The sequence below is a fragment of the Carassius auratus genome, unplaced genomic scaffold (assembly GCF_003368295.1).
Source record: "Carassius auratus strain Wakin unplaced genomic scaffold, ASM336829v1 scaf_tig00032695, whole genome shotgun sequence".
In the NCBI taxonomy this organism is placed as follows: Eukaryota; Metazoa; Chordata; class Actinopteri; order Cypriniformes; family Cyprinidae; genus Carassius; species Carassius auratus.
Window position 1 is genome coordinate 75,944 of NW_020526025.1, and position 17,724 is coordinate 93,667.

General features: G+C 36.7%; 2 protein-coding genes and 1 long non-coding RNA gene across 4 annotated transcripts; 1 reads left to right on the plus strand and 2 right to left on the minus strand.

Annotated features, from left to right (window-relative positions):
• Positions 1-40: 40 nt before the first annotated feature.
• Positions 41-1,057, plus strand: LOC113080993 (gamma-crystallin S-like). Of its 2 annotated transcripts, none has more exons than XM_026253063.1 (3): positions 41-150; positions 354-596; positions 671-1,057. In XM_026253063.1, exons 1-3 carry the CDS (start codon positions 142-144, stop codon positions 941-943), a joined length of 525 nt encoding a protein of 174 aa, XP_026108848.1. In that variant the 5' UTR covers positions 41-141; the 3' UTR covers positions 944-1,057. The 2 variants fall into 2 exon arrangements, with proteins under 2 accessions (XP_026108848.1, XP_026108847.1); XM_026253062.1 differs by having other exon boundaries at positions 63-162.
• Positions 1,058-2,917: 1,860 nt separating this feature from the next.
• On the minus strand, positions 2,918-5,707 carry LOC113080991 (uncharacterized). The gene is made up of 4 exons (XM_026253061.1): positions 5,473-5,707; positions 4,991-5,287; positions 4,788-4,897; positions 2,918-3,010 (listed from the first exon to the last, which is right to left on the minus strand). Exons 1-4 carry the CDS (start codon positions 5,705-5,707, stop codon positions 2,918-2,920), a joined length of 735 nt encoding a protein of 244 aa, XP_026108846.1.
• A 2,110-nt stretch (positions 5,708-7,817) lies between these two features.
• Positions 7,818-17,503, minus strand: LOC113080998 (uncharacterized). Its single transcript, XR_003282058.1, has 5 exons — positions 17,209-17,503; positions 15,404-16,903; positions 13,932-14,243; positions 8,290-8,598; positions 7,818-8,212 (listed from the first exon to the last, which is right to left on the minus strand). It is a non-coding gene; the product is annotated as an uncharacterized LOC113080998 (long non-coding RNA).
• Between the last annotated feature and the right edge of the window lie 221 nt (positions 17,504-17,724).

Consider the following 17,724-nt stretch of genomic DNA (forward strand, 5'->3'; position numbering starts at 1 on the left):
TGGTTTTCATGACAAAGCGAATGTCCTCTTTACAGAGAGAAGTCTGGGTATAAAAGAGCCAGAGTGGGATGGGCCTGAACCAGCACAGCTCCACAACTCTACCCCCTCCACAGGCGCCACCACCAGCCGAACCTCTGCAGAATGGGCCGGGTGAGTACGAAGGTGATCAGGACACCCTGCTCCGATTATTGATCATTTATTGGCTGCCATTTGAGACTGGTTAGTGATATATATATACTTTATATTATTTTGATATTTAGATCAATTTTTAACAATATTGTGATGTAACCAGAGATAGTTTATTAAAATAATATCTGAGTGTGAAATAAAATTCCACCGTCTCCTTTGTACAGATCATTTTCTACGAGGACAAGAACTTCCAGGGCCGTCGGTATGAGTGCGACAGCGACTGTTCGGACTTCCATGCCTACCTGAACCGGTGTAACTCCATCCGTGTGGAGAGCGGGGCCTGGGTGGTCTATGAGAGGCCTAACTTCATGGGCTACCAGTATGTTCTGACCCGGGGCGAGTATCCAGATTACCAGCGCTGGATGGGTCTGAACGACCGTCTCTGCTCCTGCAAGATGATCCACTTCGTAAGCTGCCCACATGCAGTGGAAACATTACGTAGTGCATATTTGATATTCAATAGATGTTCTTTCCACTCCAGGTGAGCGGTTCTGAGTACAAGATCCAACTCTACGACAAGGGAGATTTTGCAGGCCAGGTGTATGAGACCACAGAGGATTGTCCATCCATGGTGGACCGCTTTCGGACACGCGAGGTCCACTCCTGTAAGGTGCTAGACGGGATCTGGATCTTCTACGAGCACCCAAACTACAGGGGGCGCCAGTACCTACTGGAGAAGGGGGAATACCGTAAACCCGTGGACTGGGGCGCCGTCTGCCCCACGGTTCAGTCCTTCAAACGCCTGACGGAGTGACATCTGACTTGTAAATCCATCCATCTGCAGTCCTCCTTTACCTCCAAACCACCCAAACACAACAGCATCGACACAGCTGTACTGAATCAATAAATGTGTGGCTGCATATGAAAATCTTTTTGCAAATGTGTGATCACTAGACCTTTTGATTTTGGGAACTATATACATTCTATAGATCTCATAACTGAATAAAACAGACAAATGATTGTACGGATAGAGGTATTTGCCATACAAGGTGTTAAATGGGATAGTTCACACAAAAATGAAAATTCTGTCATTAATTTCTCACCCTCATGTCGTTCCAAACCCGTCAGACTTTCATTAATGTTTCTGACCCTGCATAGACAGCAATGGAACTACAATGTTCAAGGAGCATTGAAGAGAAGAAATTGTTGAATTAAATCTTTATTTTTGTATTCTTTGCGCATAGATTTTTTTACATTTTTCTTTCGTAGCTATATAAAGTTATGGCATCACATTAACTATTTTAATAATGTCTTTACTACTTTTCTGGGCCTTAAATATTTGTGTTCCGAAGATGAACGAAGATACGACATGAGGGTGAGTAATTAATGACAGAAATTTCTTCTTTTCTTTTCATCTATCCCTTTAGGAATTTAAATACTTTTAAAATAAACAACTGTGGGAACAGGAAAAGTCCAAGAGGCGGGGTTTATAAAAAATGCGCAACTGCACCATATGTCTGTGCACTTTCCACAAGGCTACTGTATATCGGCGACAACCCAACTTAAGTTGTTTGTTTTAACTATGATTTTTAAAACAACAACAACAGCAGTTTTGACACTGATATCATTTAATTATAAATATTCATACTGAATTGGTCAAGCACAATTTTGTTTTCTATATTTATGTCCTTTCAATATTGCAAAGTTTTATTAGGCAAAAAGAGAAAGAAAGCAGAACTCTAGCACATTAGTTCGGAGGAAGAAATAATATAGTTTAGCGAAGCGTTATCACATACAAATGTTTTCTGCATGCTTTTTAGATTTTAGAAAATAATGTAACATTTAACTGAGTCTATATTATCATGTTTCCTTTTAGTTTATGTCAAGTTCATCTTGAGATGCCGCCCCAAGATGGCGGTCAACTTGAGTAATATCTCTGATTTTTCGTCTACGTGCTTGGAGCAGTCAAATGGGAAATCTATTGGATAAAATACTAGTGTTATTAGTATACTGCTAATGACGTACATGGACATGGCTGACAGAGTTCAGTGCTGTTCAAAATGTGAGGTTGGTTGCTGATGGGATTGTTCAGCACAGCTGTAGGATTCATCTAGACATTCGGATCTCCAGAGGCAGAGAGATAGATCCGAAATACTTATACTGGAGAATAAACTGTTTCCTTTGCACCAGGAGAGAGACACATGACCTATGTTCACAGCTGAACACAGAGCAGCACACAGTTTGAGCTTGGTGACGATGATGGACGTTCACTGGCTGTTACCGTCAAATATGACAAATCCCTATAATATACTGTTCATGTATAAAACCCTAGATGTGAAAAATAAATTTCATCGTGATGTTATAATGTCATAAGTTATGTAAAAAAAAAAAAAAAACATTTGCTGTTGTTTAACGTGTCGACTGTTCATTAAACTGGTATGTTCTCTCATCTATAACGCGACTGGAACCAACTTGTGTGTAACTATTATTGATTGTAGTAAAAATTACCTTTTTAGTGTATGGTAACTTTTCTGTAGTAACAATGACAGCTAATAATAATGAAAAGTCATTATAATTAACCTCAATAAAAATTTGACTAACAACAGTCATTTTTTATGTCATAAAAGGTAGGTTTCATAGGAAATGTACAATATTAATTTAATTGATTTTTAATTTTATAATTTTAATTAATTTACAATTCCGTATGGGAGATCATGCTGGTGGTTAACCAATGGAAGATGTTATAACACTGCTTTCAAGTTTTTTCATTTTACTTTAAAAGGACTTTTTATGTTAATCTTTCATCATCATTTCCTCTTTCAGCATTCCCAGAAGAACTTCCCATTGTGTAACTGTCAAGTTGGGTCTGAATCCTTTGTTCCTACAAGAGGATCTACCTCGTAAGTTGTGCACATGCACGCAAAACACATGTTTGAGTGACATCTGACCTGTAAATCTGTCCTCCTTAACCTCCAAACCAGCCAACCACAACAGCATAGACACACCTGCGCTGAAGCAACAAATGTGTGGTTGCAAATGAAACTTTACTGCCCCTGGTATGGAGGTGGTGTTTATAAGGTCTTTCCAAAGAACTCCCACAGTTATAAATGTGAAAGGCACATTTTTATCCTCAAAAGTGAACTTTTAATTAATTTAGAAAAATATTAATATATAAATCAGTCCAATGAAGTAAAAAAATAAATAAAAACATTGACACTACTATCAAATATCCTCTATGGGTTTACATCTGTTAGTCAGCTTATTATATGCTTCTCCTTATTGCTCAGTGTTGCATATAATATTTATTGCATATAATAATTTATATATATAATCTTTATTTTTTTATTAATCTCCACAGAAAGGTATCTGTTGATGATTCATGTCAAGAAGTTCAAAAGATTTGAAAGTTTTCTCATTTCTCAAACAAGTTTTTCACCCTCTTGTGTGTGTGTGTGTTAGCAACAGTTTTCATTCTCACATTTCTGTGTTCTTGTGCTTTTTTATGAAATGTAAAATAACACAAATTCAAAAATAATACCACTTTTTTTAAGGTAAGTGGTTGGTAATTTATTTTAGCTACATTTAATAATTAAAAAAAAAATGTTGGAAGTTAGTCAACTAAATTTGTTTATTTAAATGTAGCTAAAATAAATTGATTGCAACCACTTACCTTAAAAAATAATGTATTTATTTTTTTCATAAGGTACATAGACTGTACAGTTAGCCCTATACCACAAAACTGGTTTTGGTTAATTTCATAATTTCAAACTAAAAGAAATTAGCATATTATGAATTTTTTAAATATTTTTTTTGAAAGCGTTTTTTTTCTCTAGGCCTAAGTAAGTTTGCAAACAGATTACAGTTTTAGGTATAGTTTTTGTCATCACATATGGCTCAAAATTAAAGGTCAATCAAAGGTCATTTAAATGTTACAGTAATATTCTTCAGCGTTTGGATGAACAATAGTTTTCTATGATTGTAATAATGCAGGTGAGGGATATAGATGTACAAATGCAGAACTGAGCACCACTGCTTTTTAATTCTGAATACAGAGGCATCGCTGAGGTTTCTGGGCCCCTGATTTATTTAATTCTAGACGGGGGTCATGCAGGTGTTAACCGAGCGTGGGTTATAATGCTAGTATCAAGAAGACGACGTCTCCTTTCACTCTGACTGAACTATTAATGTTGCTCTTTCACCATAATTTCCTCTTTCAGCATTCCCAGCAGAAACACATTGTCTTCAGAGTGGTTATACAGTAATGATCTTTAAGCTTAGACTTTTAACTAAACCCTTTCTTAAAGAAATGTTTCACCCAAAATTGAAACGTATGTCCATTTATTCAACATGATTGATTAATTGAGTTCCAGATAAATGACAGTCACATAAATAATGAAATTTACATTCAAATTATGTATATTCTAATAATTTACATTTAAATTGTAATCTTTGTGCAAAATTATTGGGAAGATGATTGGGAAAAAGGCCAAGACCAAGACAACAGAACTTCAGCACATTAATTTGGAGGAAGAAATAACTGTTTAGCAAAGGTTTATAAGCAATACCACACTGATTTTTTTTCTGCATGTTAAAAAAAAAGAAAATAAAAAGATTTTCAGAAGAACAGAGAAACTAATGAAAATTTAAATGTGTCCTGCTCTTCTGGATCTGATGTCATAAATCACTATGGTAAAAGTAGCCACGCCCACCACAGCAGAGATGACCAATCGGATCACAGCTTCAGTGAAACCACAACAGTGGACTTGATCTGAAGATTTTTAAAAATACATTTTTTTAAGAATCTGCATTTGAGAATTAACAAACATTATTTAAAAAAATAAAAACATTAATATCCACATACCTGCACATGTGTGACAGAGTTGACTGATGTCCAGATGTTGAGTCTGGTTGCTGATATGATTGTTGAGCACACAGCTGTAGATGTTGTTCTCCTGATATTCCACCTCCAGAGGTAGAGAGAGACTGATGCTGAGATCAGACACACTGATGCTGGACAATAAACTGTTTCCTTTGTACCAGGAGAGAGTCACAGCACTCACATTCAACACTGAACACAGCAGTGAACAATTAGACACTGATGATCCTGATGATAAAGAACATGTAGAGTATCTGCTGATGACAGGGATGGGAAGACGAGCTAGAAAACAAGAGATTTTTCTACTTCATTTTACTAAATATTCTGGGATACATTCATTTAAGCTCTGTAGTATCAGTGACTAATTGTCAAGTAATATTCTTCCAACTTATTAGCATATAGGGGATTTAAAAATATTTCTTTTTAAAAAATCTTGACAAAAGGGCAAATAAAATTAAACTACTCACCGTAGACTGAAACACTGAATGATTCTACTGAGAATGTACTGTGCTTTTGATAAAGTCCAGAGTCTGTTGTTCTGATGTTCCTGATGGTCAGAGATCCAGTTTGACTGTCCATCTGTAGTCTGTCTCTGAATATCTCTTCATAATTTGTAATATCACCTGTCTTCACATCAAGCTGAATGACTTTAACATTACGAGATTCTTTAGGATTAAACCAAGTCCACTCTATATAAACCATGTCATTTGTGTAAAATGTTTTATCAAGACTGCTTATGTCAGTGTGTAGAGTGACGGTCTCTCCCTCCATCACTGACAGTATCTTCACTGCATCTGTATCAGAACCAAACACGTCAAAATAGCAAGATTTATGGGACAGATCATCCAGAATCCTAACATCAATTCCTCAACCTTCATTACATGTCACACCTTTCTTCCAAAACAACCCAAACATCTTCTCTTGAGTTCCACAGAAGAAATTAAGTAATTCAGGTCAGGAACAACGGAAGGGTGAGTAAATGACAGAATCGCTTGAAATAACTGTTCATATAAATCTACCCATTTGACCATAATAAACCTGAAGAAATACAAATATTTTTAACTTACCAACCAGGTGGCAGAAATGCCAGAAAATAATTGCGCAAAACATTTTTTCAACCGCATGAGATAAATGAGGAAGTCTAATGAAGGAACTTTTCTCTCAGTAAGAAGAACTACTTGCAAAGTCAAAATCTGTAACGTCTGCCTAGGTACAGGTTACATTCCATACCAATTAAACAACATTTTTAGTCACTTATCAAATATGAAATGTGAAAATGTGAAAATTATTTATGAGAGGGTGAATAAACAATAAATTTACAGTTTAATACCGTAATTTAACTGATATAATGTTAATATACCAACTTATTGAAGTACTGAAATCTGTTTTGTTCCTTTGTTATACACTGGAAACCACCAAAAGCAGGTAGTGATGAGAAAGTCACATGATAAAACAAAGCCCATCAAACAGCTTTTAAATAATAAGATACATAGAAAGTGCACAGTGTCATTCACACAAACACTAAACACCATCATGGTGAGACTCCAACTGACATATGCAATAAACATTAATTTAACAACATTATATGTAACATACAACCCTCCCTAATAAACATAAAAGATAAGAAAAAAAAAAAGAGAAGAAACAGTTATTTCAAAGAAAAAACATCAAATTCAAACATTTTTTAAATGCAACGCAGAGAATTCTGGGAACGTCAGTTGAATTTTTTTCCCTTTAAATTTGACAGGAAATTACTGTTAACCATTTAACAGGTTTGTACTGTAGGATTTTCACAGTTTTGCTTTTTTTTTTTTTTTTTTTTACAGTGTTGCCTTCCTTCTGATCCCATTAGGAAAGAGTGAATTAACTTTATTTTTCATGTAAATCCCCACCACGTCAGTAAGAACTCTGTCCTCTGTTCACTTCATTTCATTTCGTGGATTCGTTTACAAACGAGGCACATTTCCACATGGGATTTTCATAAAGATTGAAACTGAAAGATGATGCTGCACTGACTATATTGGATCCGATGTCACAACACAAGTGTGAGTAGCTGTGATTTTACAATCCTCCATGCCTGTTCAAACAGAGCGTTCCGATGAGGGGGTCAAAACAGGACAAAAATTTACCTATTCCTTCTAAAAGAAAATGGGTCATATGATGTCATATCAAGTTTTCCTTTCTCTTTGGAGTGTTACAAACTGTTCATAAATAGAGAAGATACCTAAAGTTGCAAAGACTAAAATTTTAAATTCAAAGAGATATTCTTTATAAAAGTTAAGACTCAACAACGCCTTCCTAAAATGCCTCTTTCTAACACCCGTGGGGGTCTATGTCACTGTGTGGGAAGATTTGCATAACACCACCCAAATGTTTACGCAAAGAAAGAAGGGATAACCAGTGATGTAATTTAACAAAGTAAAATTATGAATCTAAAATAAAATTTATGCATCTGTATCTGCAGGTTAAATCCATCTGAATCATAAATACAATAAGGAATCTGGTTTTAAGTGAAATAAGTATTTATAAATATATTTGTTAAGCAATTATAACATGTGAGTTAAAAATGGTTCACTTCTTGGCAGGTATTGCATTAAAATCACCCTTTTACTCATGCATTTATAACTGCTCATCAATGATTTGTAATGTATTTGTGAGCTACTAACCATTTAATAACACCTTTATAAACCCTTTATAAAGGTAACACTAATGCAGCAATATCATCTATAAGACAAAAGAAAACATAAATTTCTATGCAAAAGTTAACTTCATCTTCAACATCTGTGTGACGATTTCCATGGCTTTTCAGTAGTTTTTTTTTTTTTTTTGGTTATTGGATAAAATTCGTCTTGATGCAGACCTCTTTGCTATGGAAATCATTGGGACTTAGGCCTATTCATTAAAAAGAACTGAGTCAAAACAACAATTCAGTCACAATTCATACATCACCAGCTTGCGAACAATATGTACTGTCATTTTTTAAACAACTTTAAGCAAATAAGAAAAAAAGAAAAAGAACTTTGTTTACATCGAGTTTATTAATTTCCTGTTTTTCAAAGCCAGTGACTGATTGTTATGTTCTTCGCTTCTTTTCAGCTGTTCTGAATCTGATATCATAAACCACCATGATAACAGTAGCCACGCCCACCACACCAGAGAGGACCAAACGAATCACAGCTTCAGTAAAACCGCAACAGTGAATGGAGTCTGAGGAGAGAGACATTTTATTAAGAACCTGCACTAATATGTTTGTGGTATTTCTATTCATATAATCTCTGCCATACCTGGACATGGTTGACAATGTTCAGTGATGTTGAGATCTGTAGACTGGTCACTAATGGAATTGTTTACTCTACAGCTGTAGGTGTTGTTCTCCTGATATTCCACCTCCAGAGGTAGAGATATACTGTTGCTGAGATCAGACACACTGATGCGGGACAATAAACTGTTTCCTTTGTACCAGGAGAGAGTCACAGCACCCACATTCACAGCTGAACACAGCAGTGAACAATTCTGACCTAAAGATCCTGATGATGAGGATTTAGAAGCACATTGTGAAGAGCTTCTGATAATGACAGGTATGGGCAGGGAAGCTGGAAAATGAGAGATCACTTAATTTAAACTTTTTAAGATTCAATTTGAGTTTATTACAATGTTAAAAGGGTAAAAACACTTAACCTTATGATAATTATTAAATATATATATATATTCTAAGTAATTGAAGATCTATAAATAGTGTATGTGACCTGTTGTTGATTTTTTAGGAGAGGCAGAACATGAATCAATGTAAACTTTAAATTCAAGCCCTAAATTCAAGACAGTAATGTTAAATAGTACAGACAAAGACTTTACAAGTATGATAAACTGTAGTGCATACAGTCCAGAGTCTGTGTCCAGTTTGACTGTCCATCTGTAGACTGTCTCTGTATATCTCATCATGATTATATCTAATATCAGATCTTCATCTGTATCAGAATCAAACTTAGCAAGATAAAAAGGATCAAATGCTGATCTAACGCTTCAGGACACACAGATGTGGGAAGTGCGTTGGTGTGCTTGTCAAGCTCAGAAACCATGGATTTTGAGCGCCTTTGTCTAGCATCCCTCTGGCAAATATCCCCTCTCTACCCAACAAAACGGACAAACTTATTCTCTCTTGGACAGATAAGGATTTCTCACTCTCTGCTGCTCCATGTTCCCAAAAACCTGGCTGAAGGATGTCATATCAGACAGCACGCTTTCAGCTGTTTAGAGCGGATGGCTAGCAGAATCTACGGGGAAAACGCTTGACGGCAGGACATGCTTTTAGATCAATGAAAGATGGTGTTCAGATGTAACTGTTTTAAAGAATATATGCTGTCCCGATCTAGAAGCACTCTTCATTAACTGTAAACCATTCTATTGGCCGAGAGAGTTTCACTCATTCATTCTTGTGAGTGTTTATCTCACTGATCAGATCACAGAGACAGAGCAACAACACCCAGTCTCTGTTTTAATCATTCTCTGGGACTTTAATATGTCCCACAAGAGACAGTAATGTACTAGATCAGTGTTACGCAGCAATAAATGATGCATATCCCTCTGTCCCATGGACAACTTTGGGGCTCTCTGATCACTGCCTGGTTCACCTTATACCAACCTACAGGCAAAATCTTAAATGTACTAAACCTGTAGTAAAGACTGTAAAGAGATGGACCAATGAAAACAGAGTGGGATTTAAAGCCTGTTTCGACTCCACTGAAGCTGCTACCACCGATGTGGACTTTTTTTGAGGATACTGTTTGTGGACTTTAGTTCGGATTTCAACACCATCATTCCAACAGCCCTCCAGATCAAACTAATCCAGCTCTCTGTCCCTAGATCTATTTGTCAGTGGATCACCAGCTTCCTGATAGATAGGCAACAGCTAGTGAGACTGGGGTAATTCATGTCAAAAAGCCGCTCTACCAACACTGGTGCCCCTCAGGGTTGCGTCCTCTCTCTACTGCTCTTCTCCCTGTACACTAACTGTTACAGAGGAGGTTCCTTTACCGCCTCCCTTTCTACCACCAGAGGGAGCCATCGCCCGAATATTAGTTCTCTGCCAGCCTCGACTTTCTGCCTGATTTCCCGATTCTGTCTCTGCCTCGCCCCTATTGCTCAGTTTGCTGTCGTTTGACCCCGTCTGTTTGACTATCCCAAATAAAGAGCTGCAAATGGATCAAACTCCGTCTGGTTCTTCGCAACACTAACGACTGCATCTATAAAGACCTCTCTGTCAAGCTCCTGAAGTTCACAGACAAAACTACATTCATCGGTCTCATCCAGGATGGCGAAATAAGGAAAAACTAAAATTAGTTTTTAAAATCACACGCTAAAATCTGATGCTTTTCAGACTACTAATGCAATTTTTTCAATGGGTAATCGCTCTTTGGCTTCTTTCATTCATTTTTAATCGTGACTTCAGAAATAATTACTTGAATAAATGACTGAGCTTTTGGCTTTATATCCTATTGTGTAACTTCAATGCACAGGCAGAGATTCAGGAAATAAACTGAAGCTGGTTTTATCACGTTTTTCTCCTTTTTTTCAATTCCATATCTTCTCCAACTCCTGACAATTTGTTTGTGGCTTCCAGAGATGTATAGTAACGAAGTAGAACTACTTCACTACTGTACTTAAGTACTAAAAGGCGGTATCTGTACTTCTGTACTAGAGTATTATTTTTTTCCCCTACTTCCACTTTTACTTCAGTACATATTTTCGATGAGTTTAATACTTTTACTCCGATATTTTTTTTTATGTGCTGCATCGTTACTCGTTACAATTATACAAATGTTACGAATCATTCCATTACAAACCCACATCACCACTGCCAGAACTGTAGATGGCAGGTTTGATGAAGCTGGTACATCATTGAGCGAATCAAGCGATTAAGAAGACTGCGCATGCTGACTGAACTGCTGTGAAGAGAGAGATGAACGAGCCAGATAATGACTCGTTCACGAGTCAAGAACCGGTTGCATCGGTTTCCGGATCACCAGTAGTTCTTTCTGATAGTTCGATTCAATAAACCGGTTGAAGAAAACAGTTCACAGGTTCTTTTGCGCTCGGTGTAATGACGTCATTGGCGATGATTGCAAGCCTTCGGTTTACCTCCACTCATAACACTAGCACAGAATCAGTTCAGAATCAGTCACCAAAAGAATCAGTTCGGTTCAGACGCTCTGTGTGTCGGTCTGCTTCACGCTGAATCACACATGCGCAGTATCATCAGCTCCTCGGTTCTCGAATCGGACACGAATTCGTAAACGGTTCTTGACTCATGAACGAAGTCAGTCTGTTGTTCGTTATCTGGCTCGGCTCAGTGTTCATCTTCAGTTCTCTTTTCACAGCAGTTCGGTCAGTGTACTGTTTGAGTACATTAATTACTCCGGGATATTGGTTTGTTTGAACTCATAGGAAGTATCAGCCACATTGAACAAGTTAACAGTTTAAGTAATTTGTGGATTAATGCGTATTGGAGACGCAAACCGTTTAAAACGATTCAGTTCGATTTGGTGAACTGTTTACAAAAAGATCCGGTTACATCTAATGATTCGTTCACGAACTGCTTTGTTTTGAACTGTCTTACAACAGACACGGAAGAGAAGACAATGCTGAATAAAGTCATAGTTTTTGCTATTTTTTTATATTTAACTGACACTCTGATGTCACATGGACTACTTTGAAGATGTTTTTCTTACCTTTCTGGACATGGACAGTAGACCTAACATATAGCTTCAATGGAGGGACTGAGAGCTCTCGGACTAAATCTAAAATATCTTATACTGTGTTCCAAAAATAAACGGAGGTCTTACATGTTTGAAACAACATGAGGGTAAGTTATTAATGACATAATTTTGCAAATTGGGCGAACTAACCCTTTAATCTGTTTTTTGTTTAAAAAAGTTACAGTCAAAGGAATTGTGATGGTCCTTTAGGTTAATCATTTGAAATAGTCAAAACAATATGTTCAAACTTTTGACTACTTTCTTTAATAACTACATAACACAATACTTGTACTTTTACTTTCAGTACTTGAGTAGTAAATTTTAAAATAGACTACTTGCAATACTTAAGTACAAAAAATGTTGAATACTTTAGTACTTCTACTTAAGTGTGGTGCTTAAAGGGTTAGTTCGCCCAAAAATGAAAATTATGTCATTAATAAATCACCCTTATGCTGTTCCAAACATGTAAGGCCTCCTTTTATCTTCGGAACACAGTTTAAGATATTTTAGATTTAGTCCGAGAGCTCTCAGTCCCTCCATTGAAGCTGTGTGTACGGTATACTGTCCATGTCCAGAAAGGTAAGAAAAACATCATCAAAGTAGTCCATGTAACATCAGAGGGTCCGTTGGAATTTTTTGAAGCATCGAAAATACATTTTGGTCCAAAAATAGCAAAAACGATGACTTTATTCAGCATTGTCTTCTCTTCCGTGTCTGTGTGAGAGAGAGTTCAAATCAAAGCAGCTGGATTTCCGGTTCGCGAAAAGAATCATTCAGTTCACCAAATCGAACTGAATCCACAAATGACTTAAGCTGTTAACTTTTTTAATGTGGCTGACACTCCCTCTGAGTGCAAACAAACCAATATCCCGGAGTAATTCATGTACTCAAACAGTACACTGACTGAACTGCTGTGATGAACACCAAGCCGAGCCAGATAACGAACAATAGACTGACTCGTTCACGAGTGAAGAACCGTTTCTGTCAGACGTTTCCGATTCGTGAACCGAGGAGCTGATGATACTGCGCATGTGTGATTCAGCGTGAAGCAGACCGACACACAGAGCGTCTGAACTGAACTGATTCTGTGCTAGTGTTATGGGTGCGGGTAAACCGAAGGCTTGAATCAAGGACAATCATCGCCAATGACGCCATTACGTCGAGCGCAAAAGAACTGGTGAACCATTTTCTTCAACCGGTTTATTGAATCGAACTGTCCGAAAGAACTACTGGTGATCCGAACACCCATGCAACCGGTTCTTCACTCGTGAAAGAGTCAGTCTATTGTTCGTTATCTGGCTCGGCTCGGTGTTCATCTTCACAGCAGTTCAGTCAGTGTACTGTTTGAGTACATGAATTACTCCGGCATATTGGTTTGTTTGAAGTTAGAGGGAGTGTCAGCCACATTAAAAAAGTTAACAGCTTAATTCATTTGTGGATTAATGTGTATTAGAGATGCAAACCGTTTAAAATGATTCAGTTCGATTTGGTGAACTGAATGATTCGTTCGCGAACCGGAAATCCAGCTGCTTTGATTTGAACTCTCTCTCACACAGACACGGAAGAGAAGACAATGCTGAATAAAGTCGTCGTTTTTGCTATTTTTGGACCAAAATGTATTTTCGATGCTTCAAAAAATTCCAACGGACCCTCTGATGTCACATGGACTACTTTGATGATGTTTTTCTTACCTTTCTGGACATGGACAGTATACCGTACACACAGCTTCAATGGAGGGACTGAGAGCTCTCGGACTAAATCTAAAATATCTTAAACTGTGTTCCAAAGATAAAAGGAGGCCTTACATGTTTGGAACAGCATAAGGGTGAGTTATTAATGACATAATTTTCATTTTTGGGCGAACTAACCCTTTAAAGAGCACTTCAATTTCTACTCAAGTTACTTTTTTGATACAGCACTTGTACTTTTACTCAAGTATGGGTCTCTAGTACTTTATACATCTCCGGTGGCTTCATTTGCAAACTCCGTACCTCCATATCTTGCTTTTTTTTCCATTTTCTTTAGGTTCTGTCCGAAAATATAAGCTTTAGCCATGCTGTTGCATTGAATAGGAATGCACTCTCTTATCATTTCAATTTAAACATTGAATCAAAATTTTGATTCAGACCTATTAACTTATTTATTTTTAAAACATGACTTTTTAAATTACTCACCATAGACAGTGACATTGAATAACACTGTTTTCTGCAAGAAAGGGTTATAATATGTGATGTCTCATTGATAAAGTCCAGAATCTGTTGTTCTGATGTTCCTGATGGTCAGAGATCCAGTCTGACGGTCCATTTGTAGTCTGCCTCCAAATTTTTGATTGAAATGATACATGACTTCAGCATACCATTCCGCTATAAAAGTACATTCAGGTCCAAACCCCCACAATATATGATACATATTTCTGTCTATATCATGAACATCAGTGTTTAGAGTGACTGAGTCTCCCTCCACCGTGTACACTCTCTTCACTCCATCTGTATTAGAAACAGAACAAGGTACTGTACCAAAAATAAATACCATTTAATGTAAATCCTGTTAGTACCAAAGATTAAGAACTTACCAACCAAATGACACAAACAGAGGAAAATTAATGTACGAAACATTTTTTTCAGATGTAGGCTATGAGATAGAAACAATCTACAAATCTGAGAAGTTGAGCTAATGCAACACAAATGTCACATTAATCACAAAGTCTTTTTAAAGTCTTGACTGTGTGCATAACAAAATGTTGAGTAATAAAGGAAACGCAGTCTGTAAAAGGCCAAGTCTTCACGCCCACATCACAACTAGTCCTTGAGTAATTGTAAAATGTTGACATCGCTGGACCTTGTGGTTAGTTTTCTGGCATCTTATTTCACAGTTAGCTACTGTATCTACTGCATGCCTGACTCTTTTTGCAGATGGAAAAAATATATGTTTATCAATTAGTTTGAAAACGTGATTCTATATTTACTAAGTGTTTGTCATTTAAAATGCTTTTTGTACAGCGTGTTGTATGCCTAATTAAATGATGCATAGTTAACGATTGTGATAGGTTTTGAAAGACTACACTGGCTGTCTTTATACGTTAGTGTAAAGGGCAGATATTGGAGATATAAATGAATGCTACTGCTAGTTTTACTTGCATAGGCCTATGTGCTTGTGTGGAGGTTTCCTATTCCCGCTTTCTCCACTAAGATGCTGATGATTTGTTTGTGGTTCAGGGTGTAACCTTCACACCTATCAGCACAGTCTGTTTCTTGTGACATTTATAACGTAATTTGTTGTGCTTTTTTAAAAAAAGTGATACCAGACACATCAATCTCTACTGAAAGCCAGTCAAAATTAGTTGTGTATTCTCATGAAAGTAACATTATTTTCTCTCTCTTTTCACTCTTAAAGGGGCAGTTCACCCAAAAATGAAAATTAATTAATTAATTAATTATTTACCCTCATTTCGTTTCAAACCATAAGACCTTCGTTCCCAAATTAAATTATTTTTGATGAACCTCCATAGACAGCAATGCGACTAAATATTATTAGACCGAAAAAGGAAACAACGGCATCGATAAAATAGTCAATGTGACATCAGTGGTTCAACTGTTCAATTTTTACAAAGCTACGAGAAAACTTTTTGTTTGCTAAGAAATGTTACCTTTTTGGGTACAACAGCTTGACACTGTAGCAGATATGTCCTTTTAAGGGTCTTGTTCCAGTAGTCTCAGACATCAGGCCCACCAACCGTTGGCTAACCGTATGATGCATATGGGACACAAAAAGTGGAAACACTTCAGGAGTGTCGAAGTCGTCATCAGATTGGAAGATTACTACAGGACTTCCGGGAGAAGTCTATGTCGCGTTCTTTAACGTTCTGTTCGGATACAAAGATGCCGTGAAGCCAAACCCCCTGACGAAAGAAGAAAGCCATCATGTGTACAACTGTGACGAAGAGCGCTTATCAGGGTCAGCTAAACTCTGGATATTCAAAAGTATGTGAAATATTTTAAGTTTGCGGCATAGAATCTTTAAAATACATCGGAGAGTTGTAATTGTGGCGACATTTCCATGCCCCGGTGTGTGACGCTGAAACTAAACGAACTGTGATTGGTTGTTTGATATATCGGTCAAACGCCCTTATGGACGGGCCTTGGCTAATGAAAGCTGCCACGGATTCCAGACCTTCAGCTGTCAGTTTGATTGTCTAGCTACTGCAAAACTATTGTTCCAGTGACAAGCTGTTGTACCCCAAAAGGTGCAATTTTGGCCCCTTGTTATAGCCTGTGTATAGCCTATACATCCACAGCAATGTGTGAAACCAGACAATCCTATTATTTGTACGGCCATCACATTACAAAATGGTCTAAATCCTTTGCCCGCTGCCTTGGCCTTTCTCTTGCACTGCACCTTCACTTCCATTTTCCTTTCCTATATACAGTATATCACATATCAAAAAATAAAAAAATAAAACAGGCAGTGGGCCAAGTCAGCTCGACTATTTATGTTGGTCTTTCACCATCATTTCCTCTTTAGCATTAATAGATGTGTTCAGAGTCATGATCTTCAAGTTTAGACTGAACGTTGACTGCATTTTAATCAAAAGATATGTGCAGCAAGGATCATGAGTAATAAACTCTCACCTGTAACTTTCATAAAATAAAAGGTATATTTCACACAAATCAGAAAAGTCAATTTAATCATTGTTCAGCTGCCATGATTGATTGATTGAGTTCAAGATGAATTATTACCATTTAAATTAGGCTAAATATAGATTGTGTTGTTGCTGTTTATTTTATTTATTTTTAATTAGTGTTCTAGTATTATAGAGAACAGAAACTTGCAGTCCGTCTTCATGAATTTTTTCATATTTCCCAATTTTAAATGGGGGAAAAAATACAAAGAAAAAGAAAGCAGAACTACCATTACATTTGTTTGGTGGTTGAAATAATAGTTTCACACAAAAAAAATTATCTGTTTCTTAAGATTTTCAAAATAACATTTAATCTCCAATCTCATGGTTTCTCTTTGCTTAGCTGCTCCGCTCTTCTGGATCTGATGTCATACACCACGATTGCAACAGTAGCCACGCCCACCACAGCAGAGATGACCAATCGAATCACAGCTTCGGTGAAACCACAACAGTTAACAGTGAACACATCTGAAGACAACAAAAGAAAAAAAAAAGGAGAACCTAATTGATCAGAAAATCACCGACCACATCAAAACAGAATGACTCAACACTGATTTGTTTTGTTTTGTTCTATTAATAATTCAAAATATAATGACAGGAATGGTCAGATGAGCTAGAAAACAGGAGAGAATAAGTGTAAAATAAATATTCTGAGATAAATGTATTTATGCATGTTGTCAGTTAATATTCTTTGAACATATTATATAAGAGATTTCAGTATATTTATTGTGAAAACATTGTAAAGAAAGGGCACATCAAATTAATCTACTCACCGTAGACTGTAACATTGAATGATTCTACTGAGAATCGACTCCTCATTTGATAAAGTCCAGAGTCTGTTGTTCTGATGTTCCTGATGGTCAGAGATCCAGTTTGATTGTCCATCTGTAGTCTGTCACTGAATATCTCGTCATGATAATATTTAATATCACCTGTCTTCACATCTTGTTCAACGATTCTAACATTGTGAGAATCTTCAGGTCTAAACCAACTCCACTGAATATAATTATTAAAATATATATCTAAAAACGTATTTTGTCTGCGTATATTAATGTGTAGAGTAACAGAATCTCCCTCCATCACTGACAGTATCTTCACTGCATCTAAATAAGAACCAAACACACCAAAATAGCAAGATTTTAGGGAAAGTTCACCCAAAAAATTGCAATGCTTTCATTGTTAAGCAGTTCAGCTTCATGTCATTTCAAATCTGTCTGCTAAGGAACACAAAACTAAACATTTGGAAAATTCTGTTTTTATCTATAGGTTGAAATTCGGTTGGGTCCAAA

Excerpts from the sequence above, each read along its gene's own strand:
- LOC113080993 (XM_026253062.1), top strand. The coding sequence starts at position 142 with ATGGGCCGGGTGAGTACGAAG. Across the intron at positions 163-353 it reads TGGGCCGGGTGAGTACGAAG|ATCATTTTCTACGAGGACAA; the intron begins GTGATCAGGACA and ends TCCTTTGTACAG. Across the intron at positions 597-670 it reads CCTGCAAGATGATCCACTTC|GTGAGCGGTTCTGAGTACAA; the intron begins GTAAGCTGCCCA and ends TTTCCACTCCAG.
- LOC113080991 (XM_026253061.1), bottom strand. The coding sequence starts at position 5,707 with ATGGTTTATATAGAGTGGACTTGGTTTAATCCTAAAGAATCTCGTAAT. Across the intron at positions 5,288-5,472 it reads ATTCAGTGTTTCAGTCTACG|CTCGTCTTCCCATCCCTGTC; the intron begins GTGAGTAGTTTA and ends CTTGTTTTCTAG. Across the intron at positions 3,011-4,787 it reads ATGACATCAGATCCAGAAGA|GAACAAAGGATTCAGACCCA; the intron begins GCAGGACACATT and ends ATCCTCTTGTAG.